The 23,625-nt window shown below is 40.2% G+C and overlaps 1 protein-coding gene across 8 annotated transcripts in view; it reads left to right on the top strand.

Moving 5' to 3' along the window:
• apold1a (apolipoprotein L domain containing 1a) overlaps positions 1–23,625 on the top strand; it is a 28,644-nt gene continuing 5,019 nt past the window's right edge. Inside the window, exons 1-29 of one of the 8 annotated variants that reach the window (XM_030752787.1) lie at positions 63–107; positions 680–768; positions 1,217–1,332; positions 2,833–2,965; positions 6,211–6,263; positions 6,573–6,659; positions 7,366–7,419; positions 8,468–8,545; positions 8,627–8,710; positions 11,299–11,367; positions 11,494–11,565; positions 13,639–13,698; positions 13,869–13,925; positions 15,991–16,059; positions 16,544–16,591; positions 16,666–16,731; positions 16,806–16,874; positions 16,959–17,030; positions 18,167–18,238; positions 18,851–18,907; positions 19,467–19,538; positions 19,630–19,689; positions 21,099–21,170; positions 21,409–21,471; positions 21,637–21,699; positions 21,950–22,024; positions 22,109–22,148; positions 22,239–22,290; positions 22,487–22,901. In XM_030752787.1, the coding sequence (XP_030608647.1) occupies positions 6,216–6,263; positions 6,573–6,659; positions 7,366–7,419; positions 8,468–8,545; positions 8,627–8,710; positions 11,299–11,367; positions 11,494–11,565; positions 13,639–13,698; positions 13,869–13,925; positions 15,991–16,059; positions 16,544–16,591; positions 16,666–16,731; positions 16,806–16,874; positions 16,959–17,030; positions 18,167–18,238; positions 18,851–18,907; positions 19,467–19,538; positions 19,630–19,689; positions 21,099–21,170; positions 21,409–21,471; positions 21,637–21,699; positions 21,950–22,024; positions 22,109–22,148; positions 22,239–22,290; positions 22,487–22,901 (1,974 nt within the window). In that variant the 5' untranslated portion in view covers positions 63–107; positions 680–768; positions 1,217–1,332; positions 2,833–2,965; positions 6,211–6,215. Of the gene's footprint in view, positions 769–1,216; positions 1,333–2,832; positions 2,966–6,210; positions 6,264–6,572; positions 6,660–7,365; positions 7,420–8,467; positions 8,546–8,626; positions 8,711–11,298; positions 11,368–11,493; positions 11,566–13,638; positions 13,699–13,868; positions 13,926–15,990; positions 16,060–16,543; positions 16,592–16,665; positions 16,732–16,805; positions 16,875–16,958; positions 17,031–18,166; positions 18,239–18,850; positions 18,908–19,466; positions 19,539–19,629; positions 19,690–21,098; positions 21,171–21,408; positions 21,472–21,636; positions 21,700–21,949; positions 22,025–22,108; positions 22,149–22,238; positions 22,291–22,486; positions 22,902–23,625 lie in introns of all 8 variants that reach the window. The other 7 variants (XM_030752788.1, XM_030752786.1, XM_030752789.1 and 4 more) reach the window with 7 other exon arrangements.

Genomic DNA, 23,625 nt, shown 5'->3' with positions numbered 1-23,625 from the left:
AGTTTTAAAAACGCCTGACAGGGAAGGAGTCGTCGGTTCGTTCCGCTCAGATTTCGTTCACTATAAATTAGATGTACATGAGTCTCTGGGGCATCGTCAAACCTCCGGTAGGGCAAACTGCTCAGGAAGACATTAACGGGACGTGTTTTTCCTTTGTAGAAGCTTGTTGTTTATCATTTTCGGTCAAACGTACGTACCTAGCGTGGACGTTAATATACGGTAACGTTATGTCAACAGCAGGCTGTAGCAAGTGCCTTTCTACTGAAGTCAAAATGTATTTACTACATTGTTGACACTAGTAGGTCATGTCCTGTCAGCATACGGTTAAATATTCACACAAATACACTGTGTATACTTTGACAAGCATTGAGTACAAATTATGGGGCTTTATTTGTTGTGTTAGTAGCGTAAAAACAATACAGCCTGAATACTTTTGATTAATTCACTTAGGTGCCTACTTTTGCTGTTCGTAGCGACCTAAAACCTAAACAGTAACAGTAAATGTTTGAATAAAGTCGCAGAAATCAAAGTTAAAGTAAAAAAAAAAAAATCACAAAAAGTGAAGGGGACCTGTAATGATTATTTCCAGCTCTATGTTTTAATCTTGGACTCTCTTAGAGTAGCTTTGCTTGAGTCACATTTCAAAATAATCCTCATTTACCTCATTCCGAACCTTGAGGCAGACTCCCAGGTTAGCCTCATTCTCAAACAAGCTCCTGTCCCTTTAAGAACTCTGTCTTCTGATTGGCTGCCCCTCACAAACAGCAGGTGGGTGGCCTCTGTTCTTAAAGCCAGTGCTGAGAAGAACATATTATTAAAAATCACTGTCTGAAATTGTTCAACAGCCTGAAGCCTGAGCTTTTGTTTCACAGGGATTATAAATATGCTGACCTCCATTATTTGAAATTAATATGGTTAATAGATGCTTAATATGCTGAAACTGTCTCCCTAACAGTATACAGTTGGATTCATAGTTTTTGAACAATGACACGACTTTTAAAATTTTGCAGACCACCACAGTGGATTTTAAATCAGTGATCACATCAGTGATGTGATTGATGTGCAGACTTTCAGCTTTGATTTTAGTTTTTTACAAGCAGTATATCATTCACTCTTTACGGCCTTTATTCCCCCATCAGAGGCTCAAAATAAATTGGACAAAGTTAATTTTAAATATAAGGTTTACTTTTAATGCCTGAATAAAAATTCTTTGTAGGCACTGTCTACCTGAAGTCTAGCCCTCTATAGGAAGTCACTATGAACCATGATTTGAGAGAAGGACATCTGGTTTTTCTGACACATGATCACAAGAGCACATGGTGTGATAAGAAGGTAAGAATATTTACCCTGGTAATCTTATTTAAAATGGCATAAACTGTGTTACATGTGTGTGTATATGAAGTTGTTTGGAGGGCTTTTGCCTCAGGGAAACATTATGTAATAAGCAGTACTTCTTGAGGAAGACTTATAGGGTTAGAGTACCTTAGGTAAGGTAAACCCTTACCTAAGGTAAACCCCAAATGCTGGTTTGCAGATGGGACTGCTCTGAGAATGGGTTGAAAAAAAGCAGCCACATGCAGTTGTTTGCATTCAAATCCCAAATTGCACAAAGTCTATGCAAATCCCCCCAAAAAACTGGTTTGCTCTCTCCTTCTATCAGCAATCACACATCAATAAACACTAGAAACCCCATTCCACTGGCAGCCATACATTCCCATTCCATAGTACTGCCTCCACCATGTTTGAAAGATGATGTAGTATACTTCAAATCATGCGCTGTTTCTCTCCTTCTCTTCCCATCATTCTGATATGAGTTCATCTTGGTTGCAATTGTCTAAAGATTTTTTCAGAACTGTACAGCTCTTTCGGTTGTTTTGGGTGTTAAAATCCTCCATCAAGCTCTTGGAGTGTGTCTGTGACCTCTGCAGGGTCAGAGTTCCACAAGGAGGGCGCACTGTGGGTTTTCCTCTTGATGAAGTGAGTGCTTTCAAGATCGGGAAGTTCCACATTCAGAAACTTATGGTGACTTCTGATCACTTCCCTTTTAGAAATGTTCCCCTGACTGTAAATCTCTGGCTGAAATTGAGCCAGTAAGCAAATTGCAGTGGTGGAATATTATATGAATCAGTACAATAATGCAGCTGTCTTATGTATTTGTAATTGGCTATGAATGGCAGTGAGTTTCTATAGCATGCGAAACAATTTAGTTGGATATACTTTATCTATTTTTTCTTTTCTATGTTAATACAATGATAAACAGTATCAGCTGAATCCTGATTGCTGTCTGTATTCTTAGTCTATACACACTTTGTCATTCCAGCAGTACCCAGATCAAAACATGGTGTTTTAATGTTGAAGGTTTCACCTATTTTTGCCACAGTTTTGTTTTTCCTTATATTTTTTTCCCTTTATTCACTAGTGCAGTTTGTGGGTCTCTGAAGGTTTGGTCCTTCAAAAGGATCTGAAATCCAAGCTGAATGTGCTCATCCTGTGCCTTTAATTAAAAGCTCTAGACTGACCACACAAAAACTATAAGTAATGATGCATTTAAGTGCTTCTAATCAGATAGAATTACAGGTTTGGGGCCAGATATGGACAGATGTGGACATCTGTCCTTTATTCATATTGATAAAGAATACCAATTTAGCATATTGAAGCTCTCACCAAAAAACAAAAAAAAAAAACCCTGACTGTGTATATCTGGCTTGTGACACACAGGAATGTCTGTTATGCAAAAAACAAATCCCTGTATTTTCTCACTTGCTTTGTCCTTGGTGGATGAAACCACAGGAGCTTTTGAAAAATTCAATGGATTGTTTTTTGTTTCCACAGCAGACACTGAATGTCTCTTGGTTGGAAAAGTACACGTGGGAAGCTAACAAAGGCTGTGCCCTTTAAGCCATACCAGCAGGCCAAGATTTACAATACCACAGACATGCCCCAGGTGCACTCTAAAAGCATCAAGGTAATTTTAAAAAATCATCTTTCATACTAAATGATGCTTTTTTATTTTAATTGTGGTGCTCCAATATGTAATTCACAAAGGAAATGGTGCTGCTAACATCTGGAAAGCATTAGTTAACTGCAGTTGGTGGTGAAAAGGTCATGTAAAATGAATAACAAGCACAAAACTCTTGCTTTAAACTTATTTTTCTATAACAGTTAATGTTTATGACAAAATAATCAAAAAATGTTACAGTTAAAGCAGAGGTGCTTGGCCGGGCGCAGCCCGAAGAGGTTACATGGGCCCGCCCTCCTGTAGGCCCACCACCCGCAGGAGGTGTCGTAGGGGTCGGGTGCAGTGTGTGTCGGGCGGTGGCCGAGGGCGGAGGCCCTTGCAGACCGATCCCCGGCTATCGAAACTGGCTATTGGGACATGGAATGTCACCTCTCTGGTGGGGAAGGAGCCTGAGCTAGTGCGTGAGGTTGAGAGATACCAGCTAGATATAGTTGGGCTCACCTCAACGCATGGCCTGGGCTCTGGAACCAGTCTCCTGGAGAAGGGCTGGACTCTGTTCCAGTCTGGAGTTGCCCTCGGTGAGAGGCGGCGAGCTGGGGTGGGTATTCTTGTATCCCCCCGGCTTGCTGCCTGTACGTCGGAGTTTACACCGGTGGACAAGAGGGTAGTTTCCCTGCGCCTTCGAGCTGGGGAACGGGTCCTGACTGTTGTTTGCGCTTATGCGGCGAATGACAGTTCAGAGTACCCACCCTTTTTGGAGTCGCTGGGTGGGGTGCTGGAGGGTGCTCCATCTGGGGACTCCATAGTCTTGCTGGGAGACTTCAACGCTCACGTGGGCAATGACAGTGAGACCTGGAGGGGCGTGATTGGGAGGAACGGCCTGCCCGATCTGAACCCGAATGGTGTTTTGTTATTGGACTTCTGTGCAAACCACAGTTTGTCCATAACGAACACCATGTTCGAACATAAGGATGTCCATAAGTGCACATGGCACCAGGACACCCTAGGTCGCAGGTCGATGATCGATTTTGTAATCGTATCATCAGATCTGTGGCTGTATGTTCTGGACACTCGGGTGAAGAGAGGAGCTGAGCTGTCAACCGATCACCACCTGGTGGTGAGTTGGATCAGGTGGCGGGGGAAGATGCTGGACAGACCTGGCACACCTAAACGTATTGTGAGGGTGTGCTGGGAACACCTGGCAGAAGCCCCAGTCCGGGAGATCTTCAACTCCCACCTCCGGCAGAACTTCGACAGCATTCCGAGGGAGGCTGAGGACATTGAGTCCGAATGGACCATGTTCCGCACCTCCATTGTTGAGGCTGCTGCTCAGAGCTGTGGCTGCAAGGTGGTTGGTGCCTGTCGTGGTGGTAACCCCCGAACCAGATGGTGGTCACTGGAGGTGAAGGGAGCCATCAAGCTGAAGAAAGAGTCCTATCGGGCTTGGTTAGCCTGTGGGACTCCGGAGGCAGCTGACAGGTATTGGCAGGCCAAGCGGAATGCAGCTTGGGCAGTGGCTGAAGCAAAAACTCGGGTGTGGGAGGAATTCGGTGAGGCTATGGAAAAAGACTTTCGGACGGCATCGAAGCGATTCTGGCAAACCGTCAGGCGACTCAGGAGGGGAAAGCAGTGCTCCACTCACACGGTTTATAGTTCGGGTGGGGTGCTGCTGACTTCAACTGAGGCTATAGTCGGACGGTGGAAGGAATACTTCGAGGACCTCCTGAATCCCACTGACACGCCTTCTGTAGTGGAAGCAGAGTCTGGGGACGAGGGAGATGACTTGACCATCACTGGGGGTGAGGTCACTGAGGTAGTTAAACAACTCCTTGGTGGCAGGGCCCCTGGGGTGGACGAGATTCGCCCTGAGTTCCTAAAGGCCATGGATGTTGTAGGGCTGTCTTGGTTGACACGCCTCTGCAACATCGCGTGGAGATCTGGGGCAGTGCCAATGGATTGGCAGACTGGGGTGGTGGTCCCCATCTTTAAGAAGGGAGACCGGAGGGTGTGCTCCAACTTTCGGGGGATCACACTCCTCAGCCTCCCCGGTAAGGTCTATGCCAGGGTGCTGGAAAGGAGGGTCGGTCCGTTAGTCGAACCTCGGATCCAGGAGGAACAATGCGGTTTTCGACCTGGTCGCCGCTGCTCCTCCACATCGAAAGGAGCCAGTTGAGGTGGCTCGGGCATCTGATTAGGATGCCTCCTGGCCGCCTCTTAGGTGAGGTGTTCCGGGCATGTCCCACCGGGAAGAGGCCCCGTGGTAGACCCAGGACACGCTGGAGGGATTATATCTCTTGGCTGGCCTGGGAACGCCTTGGGGTCCCTCCGGATGAGCTGGAGGAGGTGGCTGGGGAGAGGGAAGCCTGGGCTTCTTTGCTTAGGCTCCTGCCCCCGCGACCCGGCCCCGGATAAGCGGAAGAGAATGGATGGATGGATGGATGGGTTAAAGCAGAGCGATTAGAAATAAAAATCGCAAGAAACTGATTAAAATCATTAAAGAGGACATTTATGCAAATTTCCTGCAGTGCCAGAGTAGCTTTGCATGAATCGCTCTTCTGAATAATCCTTATTTATCTTGTGTTGGGCGTTGGTGAAGCTCCTCAGGTCTGAAACAAGCTGATTTCCCTTTACCTGTCATTTCAGCCAGCTTTTCTTATGATTGGCTGCCCCTTGACAACAAATGTTTTGGACCTTGACTGGCCTTCACAGAGTCCTGACCTGAACCCAACAGAAAACCTTTGGGATGAATGAGAGCGGAGGCTGTGTCTGGCCTAACAAATGTCAAAAGACAAAAACAAAACAAAAGAAGAATGGTTGAAAATTCCCATAAATAAGCAAATATTTTTGGCAATATAGTGGATATTGACCTCATGTTTTGGCAATATTTATCAGTATCCACCACTGTAATGGCATGCTTGTGTCAGAATATAAGGAAAGGCATTACAAAAACACTAAATTTTTAAAGAAAAAAAGCACCTCAGTTTTAGTTGGTGTATTATTTTTAGTTTTTTTAATATTTTCTTGAGGCTATGGATGTCGTTCAGTGTATATAATTTATGAAATAGGTGGTTTAGACCCAGAAAACAACACCTCCTCACTCTGGACAGGTGATTAGTTGATGTTTGCTGTGTTTAATGGTGGAGGGCGGCTTCTGCTGCTCCAGTTGGCATTCAAATGGCGATGCTGCCATCACAAAGAAGCACACTTCAGTTTTTTACTGGTCCTGTTTAACCCTTCATCTTTCTCTGCAGACAAGATGGAAGCATGTATGATGAAGCCAGGCGTCAAAACGAAACCAAAGTCGGTGAGAACATTTACAGCTAACAGAACACACACAAGCAATGCACAACCTCCAACGCATTGTCCAACCAATGCTGTAAATTAATATTATATACTCTACACTTCAGATGTCTTAGGTGTTGAAGTAAAGTGAGAACACTTGCAAAAATGTTCCATTGTGCAAACTGCATTTTAAACAGCACCAGTTTTCCTCTAGAATTTTTCAAGTTGCTTTGGGGGAAGGATGTTTAACATCTTGGAGGACTGTGGTGTTCTGTGGTTTCTACTCATCTTAGTGTCTGTTGTCACTTCTAATCCTGGACTGATGTCATAGCAAATGGCTGCACAACATTATTTTCAGATAAAAAGAAATGAACCTGAGCAACCACCTCCCGCGGTTCCTCTGAGACCAACAGATGCTGTAAGTCCAGCATAAAAAATCTTGGTTTTTTGGGGGGGTTTTTTTTCTGTTTTGGTGTGTGCACAGAAAATAATGGGGGGTTCAAATCCTTCCCCCAACATATTGACAGAATTTTTAAAAATTATAATAATGCATGCTCACTTTTTTAATTTTCCATTGACATCTATTGCATTCTATGATTTTATTCAGATGTTTTTATTGAGTGCCTATAATATTTTTTTCCTATTCACTTGCACTAATTTTTTAAACTGAAACTATTGTTAATTCTTACCTTGTCATATTTTATGAGCCATTCTACTTTATTGAAGTTATTTTGTTATTGTTTTGTCTGCTGTGAAACAGAAAATTCCCAGCTTTCGGGATGTATTATTTTATTCAGCCTGAACATTTGTCTTAAGCTGTTTTTACACACGTACTGCTGCCCTGAACTCTGACAGAGGTGCATGTGAGAGTGCAGTTAGATTGGACTTTAACCTGCCACCAATCAAGCACAAAGTCTTTGTGATGTCTCTAATTTGTACCACTGTGAGGTTAGAGCAGAGAATTCACAGCTAGGGAGTGTCTGTCTGTCTAAAGCACACAGAGCATTTCCAGTAATAACAGTAATAACTGACAGTTTTCTGCAGTTGATGTGTGAAAATGGCTCTACTGTTTAAAAAAAAATTGTTTTACTAATTTATTTATTAGATTTGTGTTTTCTGTTCAGGAACTGAGTCATACGCAATACAGATTGAATAAACTGACTGCAACAAACAATGAGGTACTTACACATTGTGTTGTTTATCTTCTACTGCTATTTATTAGATGGTTAGTTGTAGGAAATGACGCTGTATTCTGTTTGGTTGTGGTTTTGTATATTTTGCATATACTGCAGGATATCTCAGATGTAAAATATAGAACTGTACACAGTGGCTCCAACCGCACATCTGGCATATTTTCATAATTTCACCCTGAATCTGAGGCTTTCCTTCCACTGGAAGCATTTTTTTAAGATAATTATTCTGATTATCCCCTCAAATAAAGTACTTTCTAAACTTTTGCCCATCTTCAGATTTCTGACTTTCTCATGCTGCAGACACAATAAATGCCAGAGAAGACTTAAAGGCCATCACTCATCATGTTACAGTGCAGAGACCCTTTACCATTTCAGACTTCACTGACTGAGGGTTTATAGATTGAGCCTGCATGTGCATAGTAAATTTAAAAATATATATATAAAAATTCCCAAGACTCAAGGTTATCTTTATCGTATTATTGTAATATTTTTATTGAGGAAATTTCACATGACTGTGAACACAAAAGAACATCAGCAAAAAAACTAAACAAAACCCAATTAAAGCAAAAATATCCTAAATAAATTACAATAAATAGAAAAGGTGAAAAAGTGCTGGAGTAGTGCCAGAAAGTAGTCCTCAGACAGGTGTCCTAAAATGATGTTATGGAGTGGATGGTTCAGACAATCAAATGAAGCAGAAAAGTATGTGCTGTTTATAGAAGTGCAAAACAAGGTTTTGCATGTGAACACTGTGCTGTGATATACTGTGTCAAAATATTCTTATTATCATAATGATTTTATTTTGAACCTTCTTGTCCTTGTGTACTTTTCTAACTCATTTGTGTAACCTTTAAAAACAACCACTCTTTTTCTCTATCAGAACAATGGAAATGTGAAACTGCTGTTTGTTTTTTTGTTGAAATGAACATGAGTCAGCATCCTGTGGAGTTTGGAGCTTCTCAGGGTTTCATGTTTATTTCCTGTTCCATATGTCTTTTGTTATTGTTCTGTGTGGGGCATTTTGTGTGTGCAGGAACTGAACTCCCCGACCAGATGCAGCCAACGCAGGCCAAGTGCACAGACCAAGGACGCAGAGACCAAGGACACAGAGGTGCGCATGCAACAAAGTGCCACCTTCCTCCTTGCTTCTTTTCATAAACTGTCCAGTCAAAATCTTCCTCTTTCTCTGCAGATTGCCAAAGAAACTGAACAACCAGAAGCTGCTGCAGTTGGAATATTTTGGCGGAGCCAAAAAGAGAGAATGCCCACTTTGACTGTAAGCAGAGCACCGCCAGCTCTTCACTGTAAATACACAGCAGGCAGATGGGCTTTAAAATGTTGTGTGTGTATCATTGCTGTTTATTCTGTCCTGTGCACAATAATGCACAGCAGGCTGCTTCAAAAAAGTTAATAATGGAGGTGTGGAAGTGGAGATTTTTTTTTTAATCAGTTTATAGCCATCCTGTGGCAGTTATTTTGTCACTGATTAATGAAACTACAAACCTTGATCGCTGAGGCATATCCGTGCCTCTTCCTCTCAACAAATATTTCCCCCTCCATTGAAACACCCCAGCAGTCGGCTCGTGTTAAGACTAAAACCCTACACCGTAGCCTGCTCTGTAACCTGGTGTTCATTTACCTGCACAGGTGTGATTGCTGGCATCAGCCAATGGCATAGGCTACATCATAAGCTCTACATAGATTCACTGCAGAAGTATAAATTGAGCTAAAAGGAGCATCCTCACAGGAAGTAATTCACTTGTTGCACGTTGCTTTGTCATTGATGGTTGGTTGCTATTGGACGTTCCAGGTTCCAGTTGTCTTGGTAACCTTCTCATGTATTTACCACCTTGTCGCATGTGAATTAGAGGTGTCCTTCACTTTCACTGGTAGTCACTTCAGTCACTCACAGTGAACTTGGGGAAACTTTATCTTTGGACCCGCCCACTTAGAGTCACCAGTAGTTATTTCGCTGCAATTTGGAGTAGCTGAATGTCATGGACTTTCTAAGGTCTCTGCTCACCATGTCATGGAAATTACCCCTTCACTGAGTTCCTCTGATGGATGCTACAAAGGAAATGTATTTATTGCATTTAAACATCTCACAACATTTCCATTATAAAATAATTGTATTACCTGACTCATCAGGATTATGGCTAATAAATCCTGTTTTTTAACTTGTCTAGGTCCATGTATGTGGAAAACAACAGTTACCACCTGATACCAAATTATAAATTGAATGCCAGTTAAAAAAAAAAAAAAAAACATGAAAAAGATGAAAATTTGCACCATTAATTCCTTCTGCCATGTTTCTGCCTGCAAGCCATGACTCGTATCATGACTTGTAGGCAGAAACATGGCAAACTTTCCGACCAGTTTTACAAGATTGAGAAGGTGCAGTCGTGAATTTCCACAGTCCGGAGCTGATTCTTTTCTGACACGATGTGAAACTGTGTGGGGGAAACACAGGAGTCTATAATAAATTAAGCTGGGGTTCACTGTTGTTATTAAAGAATGAAAGTGCAGCACACAGGAATAAAAAAAATTAATCAAATGAAAAGATTAGAGAGCAAACAAAGTCAAGGCAATAGAGCGAAAGTGATAAATGAGAACAATCACTAATCTAAATGTCAACAGTTGGTTGCCAGAAAAGCAGTTTTATCTAACTTAAACTCCGCCTGAACAATTTTAGCTAGCCTTCTTTCATAATTCAAATAACCTGAGAAGGATTTACATTATACATTTTATCAATAAGGTCACACACTGCTTGGCCCATTGTTTGTGAAACAAGCAATCTCTTGGAGATTTTTGTTTATTGTTGAAGAACTAAAGGCTGGAGCTTATCCCAGGTACACTATAGACAGGTCACCAATCTGGGCGCCTGGGTGGCTTAGTGGTTAAGCCGGTGACCACATACACACGCCGCGTTGCGGCACGGGTTCGTGTCCCGGCCCGGCGCCGATTTGCCCGCGTGTCTTCCCCTGTATCTTTCCCCCATTTCCTGTATCTCTCCACTGTCACGAAAAGCCACTGTGGCCAAAAATGGGGAAAAAAAAAGACAGGTCACCAATCTGTCATAAGGCCAACACATAAAGACAGCCAATCATTTGCACTCATACCTACGGCCAATTTAGAATGAACCTAACACCATGAATGTCTTTGGAAGCCACGCAGACACAGGGAGAGCATGGAGACTCTACAAAATCTAGAAATGCCCCAGCCTGGATTTGAACACAGGGCTTTCTTGTTTTGAGGGGGAGCTAACCTCTCCACCACTGTGCAGCCCATGAGTATATTAGCTCCACAATAAAATATCTTTAATATAAAGCTACACACATATTATGTAACTCTTAAGTATTGTAATACAAGAGGGACATTCAAATAAGTACTGTGCAGTTTTGCTTATCTTAAATGATCATGTAAATAATTACCACATTTGCCTGTGCTTGTTGGGCTGCAAAACAGCAAAAACAAGTTCCCTTTACCTCAAACATTTTAGCTTCAAGTGAAAGTTTAACCTGTTAACTGGCCACGCCCACTCTATTTTCAGTAATTCCCTCAAACACACAAAATAAATCAATGGTATGTTTACATTTACTGTAGTAAATGTAAACACTACACATAGACTAAAACCGCCATCCTCCCTTCCCTGATACACAACTTACATTCGGAAGCACTACATACGTCCTGCGGATGGGACAGGACGGGGCGTGGCCAGTCAAAAGTTTAAAATGCATAGATGCGCTCACCATTTCCTTTCCCATTGCTGTTTGTGCAGCACCATCAGGGTCCAGGTTCGTCACCCTCGACCTTTGGTTGTAAAAATAAGCACTTCTGTGACAGAGTGCGTTGTTTGTGTTTCAGGTCAAAGAGTCACTACAGAGTGAGGCGTCTGCCAGCAATGGGAGTCTGTCTGAGAACAACAGCACAAAAGTAAGAGTTTAGATTTTTTCAGCAAACAGAACGACTCAGTTTTATCCCTGTGTGATTGAACATGACTTGACAAATGAGTTATATAAACCACCACACCACAAAGTCCTCCTTTTCTCCTTGTATCAGGAGAAAAGAAGCGTTTTCAGATCGATCTTTAAGAAATCTCCAAAACTATCCGAAGGCCCCCGGTTGGAGGAGGTAATACATTTACATATATGTCACTTCTGAAGTGTCTTTTAATGTACACTCCCCTCCAAAAGTACTGGAACAGTGAAGCCAATGTCTTTATTTTTTACTGTAGAGTGAAAACATTTGGGTTTGACATAAAAAAAAAAAAAGAAAATCAACATCTCAGCTTTATTTTCCAGGTATTTACATCTGGACCTGTTACACTGTTCAGACAATAACACCTTTTGTCTGAACCCACCCTTTTTTCTTGTAAGCAAAATTATTAGAACAGATCAACTTAAAATAGATTAAAGCGACTCCTTCACGAGAATCAACCACGCCATTTTAAAAACCCGACAGCAAGAAACTGGAGGCACGCAAACCAACATCGTGGTCGAATGAAGAGGTGCCGACATTTCTGTGCTTGATGGGAGATGAGATGAGAAATGAGAAAGTTTATCGTGAGGTCTCTGAGCTAATTGCTGCTCGTAGGTACCATCACACAACACAGCAGTGTAGACGAAAGCTAACACACTTTGAGTCCCATACAAATTACGTCACGAGACTTCTGCCCGTGTTGCTATATCGACTCCACTGAGGCGGTCCTCAATTGTAATGGAGACAAAACAAAAACTTAAACTGATAAGCAAAATGTTTCTGTAGACTTCTGAGTTCATTGCACTCCTGCCATCATCCGTAACATCATCAGTGAAGATTAATAAGCCCATCCCAGAAGAAGCCATGCAAGCCCAAGCCATGACATTACCTCCACTGTGTTTCACAGATGAGCTCGCATGTTTGGGATCATGAGCAGATCCTTTCTTTTGCCAAACTTTAGCCTTTCCATCACCTTGGTAAAGGTTCATCTTTGTCTCATCAGTCCATAAGACTTTGTCCCAGAATTTCTGAGGCTTGTCTCTGTAATTCTTGGCAAATTCAAGCCTGGCCTTCCTCTTCTTCTTGCTAATTAGGGGTTTGCATCATCTGGTGAAGTTGCTGTACTTTTGTTCATGAAGTCTGCCAACAGTAGATTGTGCTACCTTCACTCCTGCCCTCTGGAGCTTGTTGCTGATGTCACTAAGCGTTCTTTAGGGTCTTTCTTTGCAGCACTTACAATGTTTCTGTCATCAACTGCTACTGTTTTCCTTGGTCTACCTGTTCCACATCTGTTACTTAGTACACCAGTGACGACTTTCTTCTTCAGGTCCTTCCAAATGGTTGTACTGAGTATGGCCAATGTTAGTGCAATGGCTCTGATTGATTTTAAATCTCTCAGCTTCACAGTTGCTTGTTTTTCACCCACAGACAGGTTTTCATGTTGGTTACTCCTCTAACTATAAATGCACAGGCAAAACCCAAATCTGAAACTGACCGTAGACATTCAGCGCTATTTATTGTTTGAGTAAACAATGCAACAGGACACACCTGGGCAACAAAACACACCTGTCACTTCTCACAGGAAAAATGGGTGGGTTCAGACAAAAGGTGCTATCTTCTGATCAATGTATCAGATCCAGGTACAAATACCTGGAAAATAAAAGGTGAGATGTTGATCTTTTGTCCCATATTTTTTTTAAATAATTATTTTGATAAAATTCTAAACTGATTTGTAAAAGATGTCTTCAGTACATTTTTATAGTTTTCAGGTCTTATTTACTACTCAAACAGACCAGAACAATGTTAAGGTTCAAATCTGTAAACATACAGTATAATATCCCATGTAAGCATACTAACACGGGAGTCTCACCTTTGAAGCCAGATTCTAAAGGAACTGCAGTTTTTGGCACCTCTGCGTTTGCTTAATTTTTCAGCCCCAAAGGTTACCACTTGGTTCACAGTTAGTGTTTCACTTTATAATTTAGGTCCTAATTAATTAGTTATTTTTGCTATGGAGGGGGAAAAAAGAACATTACTTAACATGTTTCTTGTTTATTCAACTTAAATAAAAAATACATCAGGTGCCAATGTGAGAAGATTTCTCAACAGAATTATGCAGCATGTCACATGTTTCTGGGATTCCCTCTGCCTGCCTCTACCTGTTGTATTTCAGGTGATCATTTCAACATGATCACACAGGCTGAGTCAAGTTTTGATTTGTTTTAGGGTGCTGAGACGTTGCATGGCAGACCTTCTGCCAGCACTGACAGCCTTTCAGAAAGCAAGGTGAGTATTTCATGACAAAACTGACAGATCCTCCTCAACTCCCACTGAAAACACGACTCACCATGACAAATGCGTCTGAACTAAAGTAGCTGCCATTCTGTGGGTGGAAGGCAAATTTCTTGGTGATTCTGAATTTATAAAGAAGAACTTTTCTTATGCTATGTCTTTAGGGGAAAGGTGGTTTGTTTAGTGGACTCTTCAGAAAGACTCTGAAAACGCCGGGAGAGGTAAAGGTCCCCAACTCACAATTGTAGTTTTCATATAGAAACTCTGGCAAGAACGCACTGTCTAACATTTTACGCTCAGTCATGTTATACAACTAGAGGAAAAGAGCAATCAATCTGCAGCAACTAGAATGCTTGGCAATCTGATCCTCAGGCTATAAACCTTTTCCATACCACACATTTAATTTGTATGCATGCTAGCCTACTTGAATTGCTTACCAGGATCCCTAATGGAGCTGAACCATAATAAACATAATGTGTTTCACCTTTTCCTGCTATGTCAAGTCAGAATGCCTCCTTTGACCCTGGCTTTGGCAGAGGCGGGCCACTGAAAGAAACAAGGGCGTTTTCCAAGTGAATGAATCTGTACAGGCAACAAAGGGAAGGAAAAAAAAAACCAGTTCAGTTGTATTTATGTAGAACCACTTCACAACAACAGTCACCTCAAAGTCTACTCAGTTGTGAGTGCCTGCAGTATTAGACAGAGAGCCCCAACAATCAGAGCAAACCCTCTATGAGCAAGGACTTAAGACAGTGTGCAGGAAGAACTAGCTTTTTAACAAGAAGAGATCTCCAGCAGAACCAAGCTTAGGCAGGAGACACCATCTACCGTGACTGGTTTAGAGGTGAGGGGGAAAATAGAAGAGGAAAAGGTGAACGAGGAGAGACTGAAAGCAACAAACTGAGTTAATGACAGGCAGTAGTGGTGTAGAAATACATCACAAGTGAAAAAAGAGCAGTGGAAAAGAAATGAGCAGTGCATTATGGGAAGTCCCCCAGGAGCCTAGGCCTAACACACCATAAATATGAGGTAGTTAACTATAAGTTTCATCAGTTAGGGAAGTTTCAAGCCTAATCCTAAAAGAAGAAATGGTCTGTGTCTCCGAAACCCAAATTAGGTGTACATTCTGTTCAAAAATTACTCAATTTCCTCACAGTAGTACTGGAGGCCAGGGCAATAGCTTCTAGAGTGAGTATCCGGTTAAACACCAGGTTTCAGATATTTGTAAGGACAAAAAGACTTCCTACATATACTGCATTTCCCTGTAATATCTTTTCTGTGGATATTATTCTCATTTTATGATGATAAATAGCCAGTGCCTGAGCAGAAAGATGCTGCTTTGCATAGAGCATGTCAGGAAACCCAGCATGCTTGTAGTTTAAACAGATATCATGAGGATAAACATAAACTCTTCTTTAGAATTTATGTTCCAGAGTACACAAGTCTTAAAAAGTATTAAATTTAAAACCTACAGTTGTAAAATGTCCTAAAAGTTATGTTTTATACTTCTGCAAGATCTTCATTTTAAGTTGGAAATACTTAAGGTACAAATTATTCTATTCAGTTATCATTATAATTTTTTTTGTGTTTTGGTCTTTTTTGTTGCTTGGTGTGTTGTGGCTTGCAATCATGCCACATATTATCTGAGCAGTCAGTTTATGGCTGTATGGCTGAGGCAACTTATAAGCCAACAAATTCAAATTGGCGACAGTGCGAATAAGAGCAGTCAGGTTCCTTATGAAATACACTGATGCTGGTGTATGAATAAATGTAAGAGCAATGGAGCCTTTTGTTCCTGCTGCTACTAAGTTATCAGTGGCTGGATCAGAGACTGGTAATCTTACACATTATGATAACACTGTATGCTCTGTTCAGACTAGTGTTTCATTTGATTTTTCACTGACGTACATTGATATATTATATCTTGTGACAATGATAATCATGCTTTATGTTTTTAAGTTCTGAAACTGAACCGGACAATGAAAAGACATTCAGTTGTGGCAGAGATAAAATGGCACACATTGGTAGATTTTTGTTTGTTTGTTTAGGTTAGGTTTAGGTTATTATCTAATAAAGACAAAAATGAACATCAGAAAAGTCTTAAACTTGATTTTTTTTTTTTTTTTTAAGTGGCTTAATTGGGGTGTTTCTGAGGCTTTGCGCAGTACAAAATTGCAAGAAACACATTTATTACCATAAAGCAACCTTTCAAAGTTTCCTCTAACACACTTTTTCATCTTAACCTTATCAGTACATAAAGAAATAAATTCTGTGCTCTTGTTTCAGGGGAATCTGTCAGCAAACAAAGATGTGTCAGGCAGCAGTGACAGTCCGTCTGAGGCTGCCAGCACAAAGGTTAGTTTCCCTGACTCATCATTTGTGAAATTTTAAAATTCACATCTCAGTGAATTTTTCATGTATCACGATGAAATTTCGTACTCAGAATAACTGATAATTTGAGCCTTTTTCTATTACAAATTGAATACCCACAATAAAGCAAAGTAAACTACAAATCCTACACAAAAATCACAAAATCACATACAATTCATATCTCAGCAAATGTTTGCAGTGCTTCTTCTCGTTTAGTTTAGGATGCTATTTGGGTACATAAAGTGAATAAAACACTATATGCCATTATCTGTTCATATGGATCAAATTTTTAAAATAAAGATATGAAAACCATATTTTACAGTTTTTAAAAGCCAATAAAATATATTTCAAGTCTTTGTGATTTATGACGGAGTATGACAGAAAATGCCCAGAAAAAACATCCACACCAAGAACTTTTGGGGGCTCCACAGATCCCAACCTATCCTCACACTGTTTTTCTCTTTATCAGGAGAAAGGCTTGTTCAGGGAAGCATCGGGAGCAAGGACAGAGTCACCGGTAAATAAGTGTTTCTGGACTTTAGGAATGTAAATTGAAAGAAAAACACGATTTCAATTTCACCACAATTTCAGGGCATAGAAGCTCAGAAAGAGCTGCTGACCAGCAATGATGACCTATCTGACAATAACATCACCGAGGTCAGTGCTTTACAAACTTGTAGAGCTAATGTCTTTGTTGGGAATGTTTACTGACGGCAGGTTGTTATTTTTAGGAGAAAGATTTTTGGGGGAAGATGTTTGAGAAGCCGCATAAACCAGCAGAGAGCGCTGCAGCAGAGATGGTACTGTGGCTGAATCGGATCTTAATAAAATGCCCAGTTATGGAGAACATCTTGGTTTTTATTGTTCTCTTCTTTTGATTTCAGGAGTCGGAGGGGAATACTGAGGACCAGTTTTCTGCCAGCTGGGAGAATTTGAGTGATTCGACTGTCACGAAGGTACTCAATTCTAAAAACCTTTTCTTCTTTTTTTGAATCAATCGCAGCTGCTCTGGGCACTTGAACATGAACTGAAACCTGCCCACACACAATAGATTATATGCAGTGTGTGCAATGAGTCATTAACTGCTTTCATGTATGTGACATGACTAGACCAGATTAAAATATATATCCCTACATATTTAAGGCCTATGCTGATGTAGCACAATAAAATACTTAATTGCAAGTGAAACCTTACATTAACTTAACTTAAAGTACTTACAGTAAAAAGTCATAATTAGGCAGGAAATTGCCCCCTTTCTTTGTGTTTCTATTAAATACTTTTAGTATGCTCTACATATGTTTAATTGAGTCTTAAGTACTTTTATTACATCTGTCAAGGAATTTATGTGAATTTTTTGGTTTATTTTGGACTTTTTGGAAGGACACTCTGGACATGCCATGTCATATCTTTGCAAATATATATTAAAATGAAATAAAAATAAAAGTGGAGACATGTTAATGTTCCTCTGGAAAACCACAGAAAAAAACAGATATCCCTCAGGATCCATATTAGTCCTCTCTGCACCCAGGCAGCCAGTTTATCAAACTCTCAAACTGCTGGGTGTTTTTTTTTTTTTACTTTTTTTTTTTTGTCTTACCCTTCATTTTTGTTTGCTCTCTTCTGTAATCAATTTAACACACTGGTTTTACCCACTTATTTTACACCTGAAAAGAGGAAAATTGCTTACCTGATTATCATTGTAACTTTTCCAGTGATGCTGTTTAATGTGCAATGAACAAGTGTGTCACTGTTAGCTGTGCCACATTTCAGCCGATGTAGTCTGAACTGCCTCTTAATGAGATTGTTTATTGCCTGATTCCAGGGGTAACCTGATCTTTAAATAACTATAGTACACCCTAAGATATTCAGTAATATTTATGTTGGTCTTTTTGATGCTTTACATTGTGTTGTCCTTGTTGAAGAAACAAATGCAGATGAGGAGCAGAAATTATCAGCCAGTGATGAAAATCTGTTAGAAGCAAACACAGCAAAGGCGCAGACGTCGACCAGCAGTCACAATCACGGCCAGTTTATCTCTCGTGTCTGTCTTTGATTATTTACTGTTAGTGTTTCAAGGCATCATGTGTTTCAGGAAAAGACAGGAGGATTGGCAGGGCTCTTCAAAAGGTCTCCCAAACCATCTCCGCGCTCCATCGCGACTCAGGTGACCAAATAAATTTACATTTTTACCATATTTTTATGTTCAGCGAACAATAATAAAAGATAAAAAGAATAAAAAGTTTCATGCCTTCTGGTCATGTCATCACCCTCAAAAATTTTTGAGTGCACCATCAATCAAAGATTAATGTTTTCTTGAATGTATCTGTTATACAATAATTAAAATTTTTTTTTTAATACAGACACAAAATCTTTGTTAACAATTTTTTAATTTCTCTCTAAAAATTAGCTTTGCCGCAGTTGTCTCTGAGTTATCTTGGGGTATTTACTGTGCATATGTACACATCACAGCCATCAGCTCTTCTCCTGCAGGAGAAACTGACCTGTGCTCCATCTAAAGAATAAATTTTAAAAATCTCTAACAAACAAGACTTTTAAAAACTTTTTATTTCCTCTTCTGTTCCTGTATAAACTTGATATACTTTTATTTTTTTGTGTATTGCAGCTTGTTTGTGATCAAGTTTAGCAGGATTTAATTAGTTGGAAAACAAGAAAATTGAAATGTATTAAAAAATATATAATTAAAAAATATATAAATGAGTGTTTTTGAAGTGCCACTGGACTGAAGCCATTCACTGAAACTGAGGTTCTTTTCCAGGATCCGCTCTCGAGCCACCTGTCAGACAGCTGGGACAGCCTCACAGATGCTGGAAAGGTGAGATTTGCTACTGAAAATGTCGGGATAATCAGGTCTGGAAGTTGCTCTTTCTCACATTTGACACAGTACATGAGATAGTTTGCAACAGCTGCGTTTCTGCTTGTAGAAATTATGTCTTTGGTTTTAGCCAAGGATGCCGCCTGAGTAGAGTGTGCAGGAGGTAGCACATAGGAAGACCACTTGCTAACTTTGAATAAACTGAACGTATCAGCACAAATTTACTGGGGAGCCAGCAGGTTAAAGATGATTCAGTGTCTGAGTGTGTCTCACATTTGTGTTCTCACATGAAACTCCAACAGGCGATACCTAAAAAAGCTCAGCGCTACACTGCATGTGTGAAAAGGCTGTGAACTCTTTGGATATGATATCAGGGCTGCTCTGAGAGACTGTTATAATGTTACAGTTTGCTGATGCCAGCAAATCTAAATAAATATATCAATATAATATAGATATAAGTATATAAAATATACTTTTAGATTACTTATAAACTTTTAGCACACATTTCTTTTTCCATGAGTGTGCTAATAATGTATGAATGACTGTGTGTTATTAAAAGGAGGATGTTTTGGCAAAGAGTCAGTTGTCCACCAGTAACGACAATTTTTTAGTGGCTTCAAGCACCCCAAAGGTGAGACTTTTGATTTTCACCTTTATGAATTTTAACAAATAAATAAATGCCTCATGTTTTTATTTTGTTTTGTTTTGTTTGTTTTTAACAGGAGAAAAAAGTCGGGTTCTCTGGGATCACTGGGATGTTCAGACAGACTGAGGAGCAGCAGGTAGAATCAATCTCACGAGCACTGAAAGGAATCAGAAATATTTATCAACAGTCTCATACAGTCAGCGGTAGCTGAAACATCAGGCAGTGACTAGAAAGAAAAATAAATTTGAAGAAATGTTATGTTGTGCCCGTGCGCCCGCTGCCACGTGAGTTATCAGAAGCCAATTTGACTGAAGAGAATTTACAAAGACCTGGAAGAAGCTAAAAGCAGCCATCTGCAGGTAGTGACTTATTTAAAGTTTGAATCATATTTATAGAGTGAATTATGGTATCAAGAGTATGAAGATGCCGTTCATATCAGTATATCATATGAGTTCAGTAACAGATGTGTTTTTCTGGAAAGATGCTGTTTAAATGGTCCCGATATCAGTGTGCTTTACTGCAAAACAATTTTTTTTTTATAAATTTTAAACTGCAACTGTGAAAAACACATAGATATCAAAACATGGATTCATTCATAAAAAAAAATCCAAAGACCTGTTTAAACTTTGAATGATGTTACTGTGATAAAGTACGCCCGAGAGCTGGGGCTTCAAAGTAAACTGGCTTTTTCAATTCAGACTCACACAATATTGTCAAAGCATCAAAATCCAATTTAGTGAAGTATCACAGCAATAGAAAAACTAAAATAACACAAAGATACCTATAAATTTTTCACTCTTTGAGACGATGCTCCATTCATTTCAGTGGCGGGAAAAAGCACAGCATTTTATTAATTTTGTAAAAAGTATACGATCATTGGCTACCAGGAGCCATAGCTCAGTACTCCCAGCTGAACACATCTATAACTTTTGTGAGGGTTGCCTGAAAACTGTGGGACTAGTTACACAATACACTAAATAGTGTCTCAATGCTTTACATCGGCGTGTCATAATGGCACCTCAGTGAAAAAGTGTTTCTAATCAGCAACATGGTTTTTGTACTGTTGATGAAGCAACTCCAAACACTTCAAAAGTAAATGCTTGTTGCTAAGCAGGACTGAGTTGAGATTGAGTGACTAACTTGGCTGTTTAAGAATATCTCATTTCTTTGCCTATAGAAACTCTTGGGTTGATGCAAAATTTTTGTTAAACCCCTCAAATTAAAGTTGAACTTCTGCACTTGTCATTGTCCAAATGCTTGTAGATCTAATTGTATTTCTTAAACATGTTACATGTCATAACTGTTTATAAAGGTTTTTAATTTCTGTTTATATAAGAACATGACAGATATTCAGTGAGGCCTTAGAGCCCACTGTACAGTATATCCAGAACATATTTAACATTCAATTGGCTCTGACAGCAATGCATAAAGGAAATGTGAAAATAAAGCATTTTTTATAAAGCTAAGAATTTGTGTAATAATTTGGGCAAATTAGCTGATTTCTTTTAACTCCTAAAAACAAGTTTTTTCTGGTGTCTGCTGCAGGAAGGTGAGGACATGGAGGCTCCAGAAGGAGGTGGGCTGAGATGCAAGACAACCATCAAGAAGAAAAGACAAGTAAGATGTTGTTCACTTAGCAAACATTCAGAGAGCAGACCAAGAGCTGCAGGAGCACTAAGCACGATCACTTCAACAGATGCTTTTTATTTCCAGTGTCAGCTGCTGTAGTGGAGTTCATCACCAATAATCACTGCGGATCAGAACATTTTCTTGTGCCATTTTAGTTCTCAGCTTGGATGTTAAAGCTCTGCTTTAATAAATACAGCTTTTTTTCTTTTGCTTGTTTTTTTTTCAGGTTGTGTCATTCCGAGTCAAGAAAACGCTTCCAAAAATTCCCGAAATCGGTCTGGCTTCACAGGTATTTACTGCTATTTTTGTTCCCCACCATATTTAAAAAAAGAAACCAAAGCTTTTTTTTTCTTAATTAATTAATCGTTTGCAGTCAGTGTAGCTTTTTAAAATCGAATTTTTTTCAATGTAGATTATTATGGTGTTTAACAGTGATCGTTTTTTCCCTCCACAGAGTTCAGATAAAATGCCTGTCACTGAGCAGACTTTTGAGATGCAGGAGATGAACCAAGCACAGGTCAGCATTATGATATTAAAGTAGATTTTCTGTTAAAATATTTGAATGTGGTTCACGAATGATGTTCTTGATGTTCTTGTCCTTCAACAAGAACTGTAGTTTTTGGCTCTTTAGTTTAGATGTTTTTTGATGATGTTTCTTCATTTGCTTGATGGTCACTGAAATTCCAGCATGATAGTCCAGAGAGAGATGGCGATGCAAGTGAAGTACATTCTTAAAAATGACCAGAAAAGTTGTCTTTGTGTTCCAGGTGAGCACATTTGTGGTCCAGCCAGTGGAGATGGCTGCTTATCCAACTGAGGAAAACCCAGCTGAAATTGAGCCAGTGAGTTTAAGTGTTCGTATGGTAGTGGTTAATGGGATTAAGCTGATGAGCTGTCTCTTCATTAACAAAACTCCTTGTTTTCAGGAAGAAGCTGAGCTGATGGAGTGGTGGAACACAGTGAAAGGTTAGGGAGATGTGCACATTTATGGGGGGATAGTGAATTAGTTTTATATTTTTGTCTACATATTGTATTAGTTGTGCTGCTGTTTGCCAGGTTGGACGGAGTGGAACGAGGCTTCTGATTTCCAGGAAGAAGACGAGGAAATGTGAATGCCATTTCTTCTTTTTTAATAACTTTATGTTCACGATTTTAAAATCTTTTATGGTAAAATTGTTTGATTCTTGACAACTTTAGGGTTCAAATTTGGCACTAAATAAAATAATGTGAACTTCATGTGTGAGCTTGACAAATATAATGTTTCTGTGAAGCCTTCAGTGGTTACTGTTCCTCTGCTTCTGCAGGGCGATGGAGCAGGCAGCTGATCGTGTTTATATGGCAGCCCGTCTGTTTGTGCGTCTTTTCAACCAGCACGGGGGCTCCTTACAGCATCGCATCCTGGAGCTTTTGGCTATGGCAGATGCTGCAGATGAGTTCCATAAGAAGACGGTGTCCGCCGCTGTGGGGGGAGGCGTGGCCAGCGTCGCAGGCAGCATCACCACAATCACCGGGCTCATTCTGGCGCCCTTCACTTTTGGTACCTCTGTTATTGTGACAGCAGTGGGGATCGGTGTGGCGACGGCGGGCAGCATCACGTCAGCAACGGCTAATATCACAGACACGGTCCACTCCAACATGGACTGTAAGAAGGTGGAGAAAATGATTCAGGGCTACCAGGAGGAGATCAAAGACATCAGAGAGTGCCTGGAGTTTGTTCAGGTGAGATGTTTGTTCATAACTTTTTAGAGATGGAGCTGTAATAGGCAGAAATCTTAAAAAATATTTGAACCCCACTCTCTGAGATCAGAGTCCTTTTTGGAGCCTGTTTCCCCACTGTGACCTATTTTAATATGGATTTTTCAGTCCAGAGATGGCGCTGGTGTCTAGCTCCCTCTCAGACTACTTGAATTACCACAAGCTAAAATATTATGATGGATTTTGTTGTTTGAGATGCAACAAAACATGTTGCCTGCCTGAGCTTTAATCTCATAGAAACAGGTGGCATTATACAGATCCCAGCTGATTGATTAGCAGCACCGGGCTACTATTTAACCTCTTTATTTCTATAGAAGCAGTAACTGCATAGTGTCCTGTGAAAGCAGTTTTTCACATGAGTGTACCGGTATGTGTTTTTCACAACATTACTTACAAAGTATGTGTAGGTATTCAAATGTCTTTAAAAGTACTGTTTTTGGCTTTTTTCATAAAGAAAAGAAGCAGCAGATCTGGCACCCGCAGCCTTTTTCCCTTACAGGTTAACATCTACACAGGTTAACCCTGGTTACGTGTTGCTCTGGTTAAGTGCTTATATGCCACTTTACTGTGACACTGTGCTATGTTAAAGTATTGCAACAATGACTGTAGGGTTTTAATTTCAGTTTTTTTTATCACTTCATTTAAATACTGACATGTGATCTAACCTGGTTTCATTCGGTAAAGTCCG

This window comes from Archocentrus centrarchus, chromosome 17 (genome assembly GCF_007364275.1).
Source record: "Archocentrus centrarchus isolate MPI-CPG fArcCen1 chromosome 17, fArcCen1, whole genome shotgun sequence".
NCBI lineage: Eukaryota > Metazoa > Chordata > Actinopteri > Cichliformes > Cichlidae > Archocentrus > Archocentrus centrarchus.
This window is presented reverse-complemented; position numbering and strand designations above follow the sequence as displayed.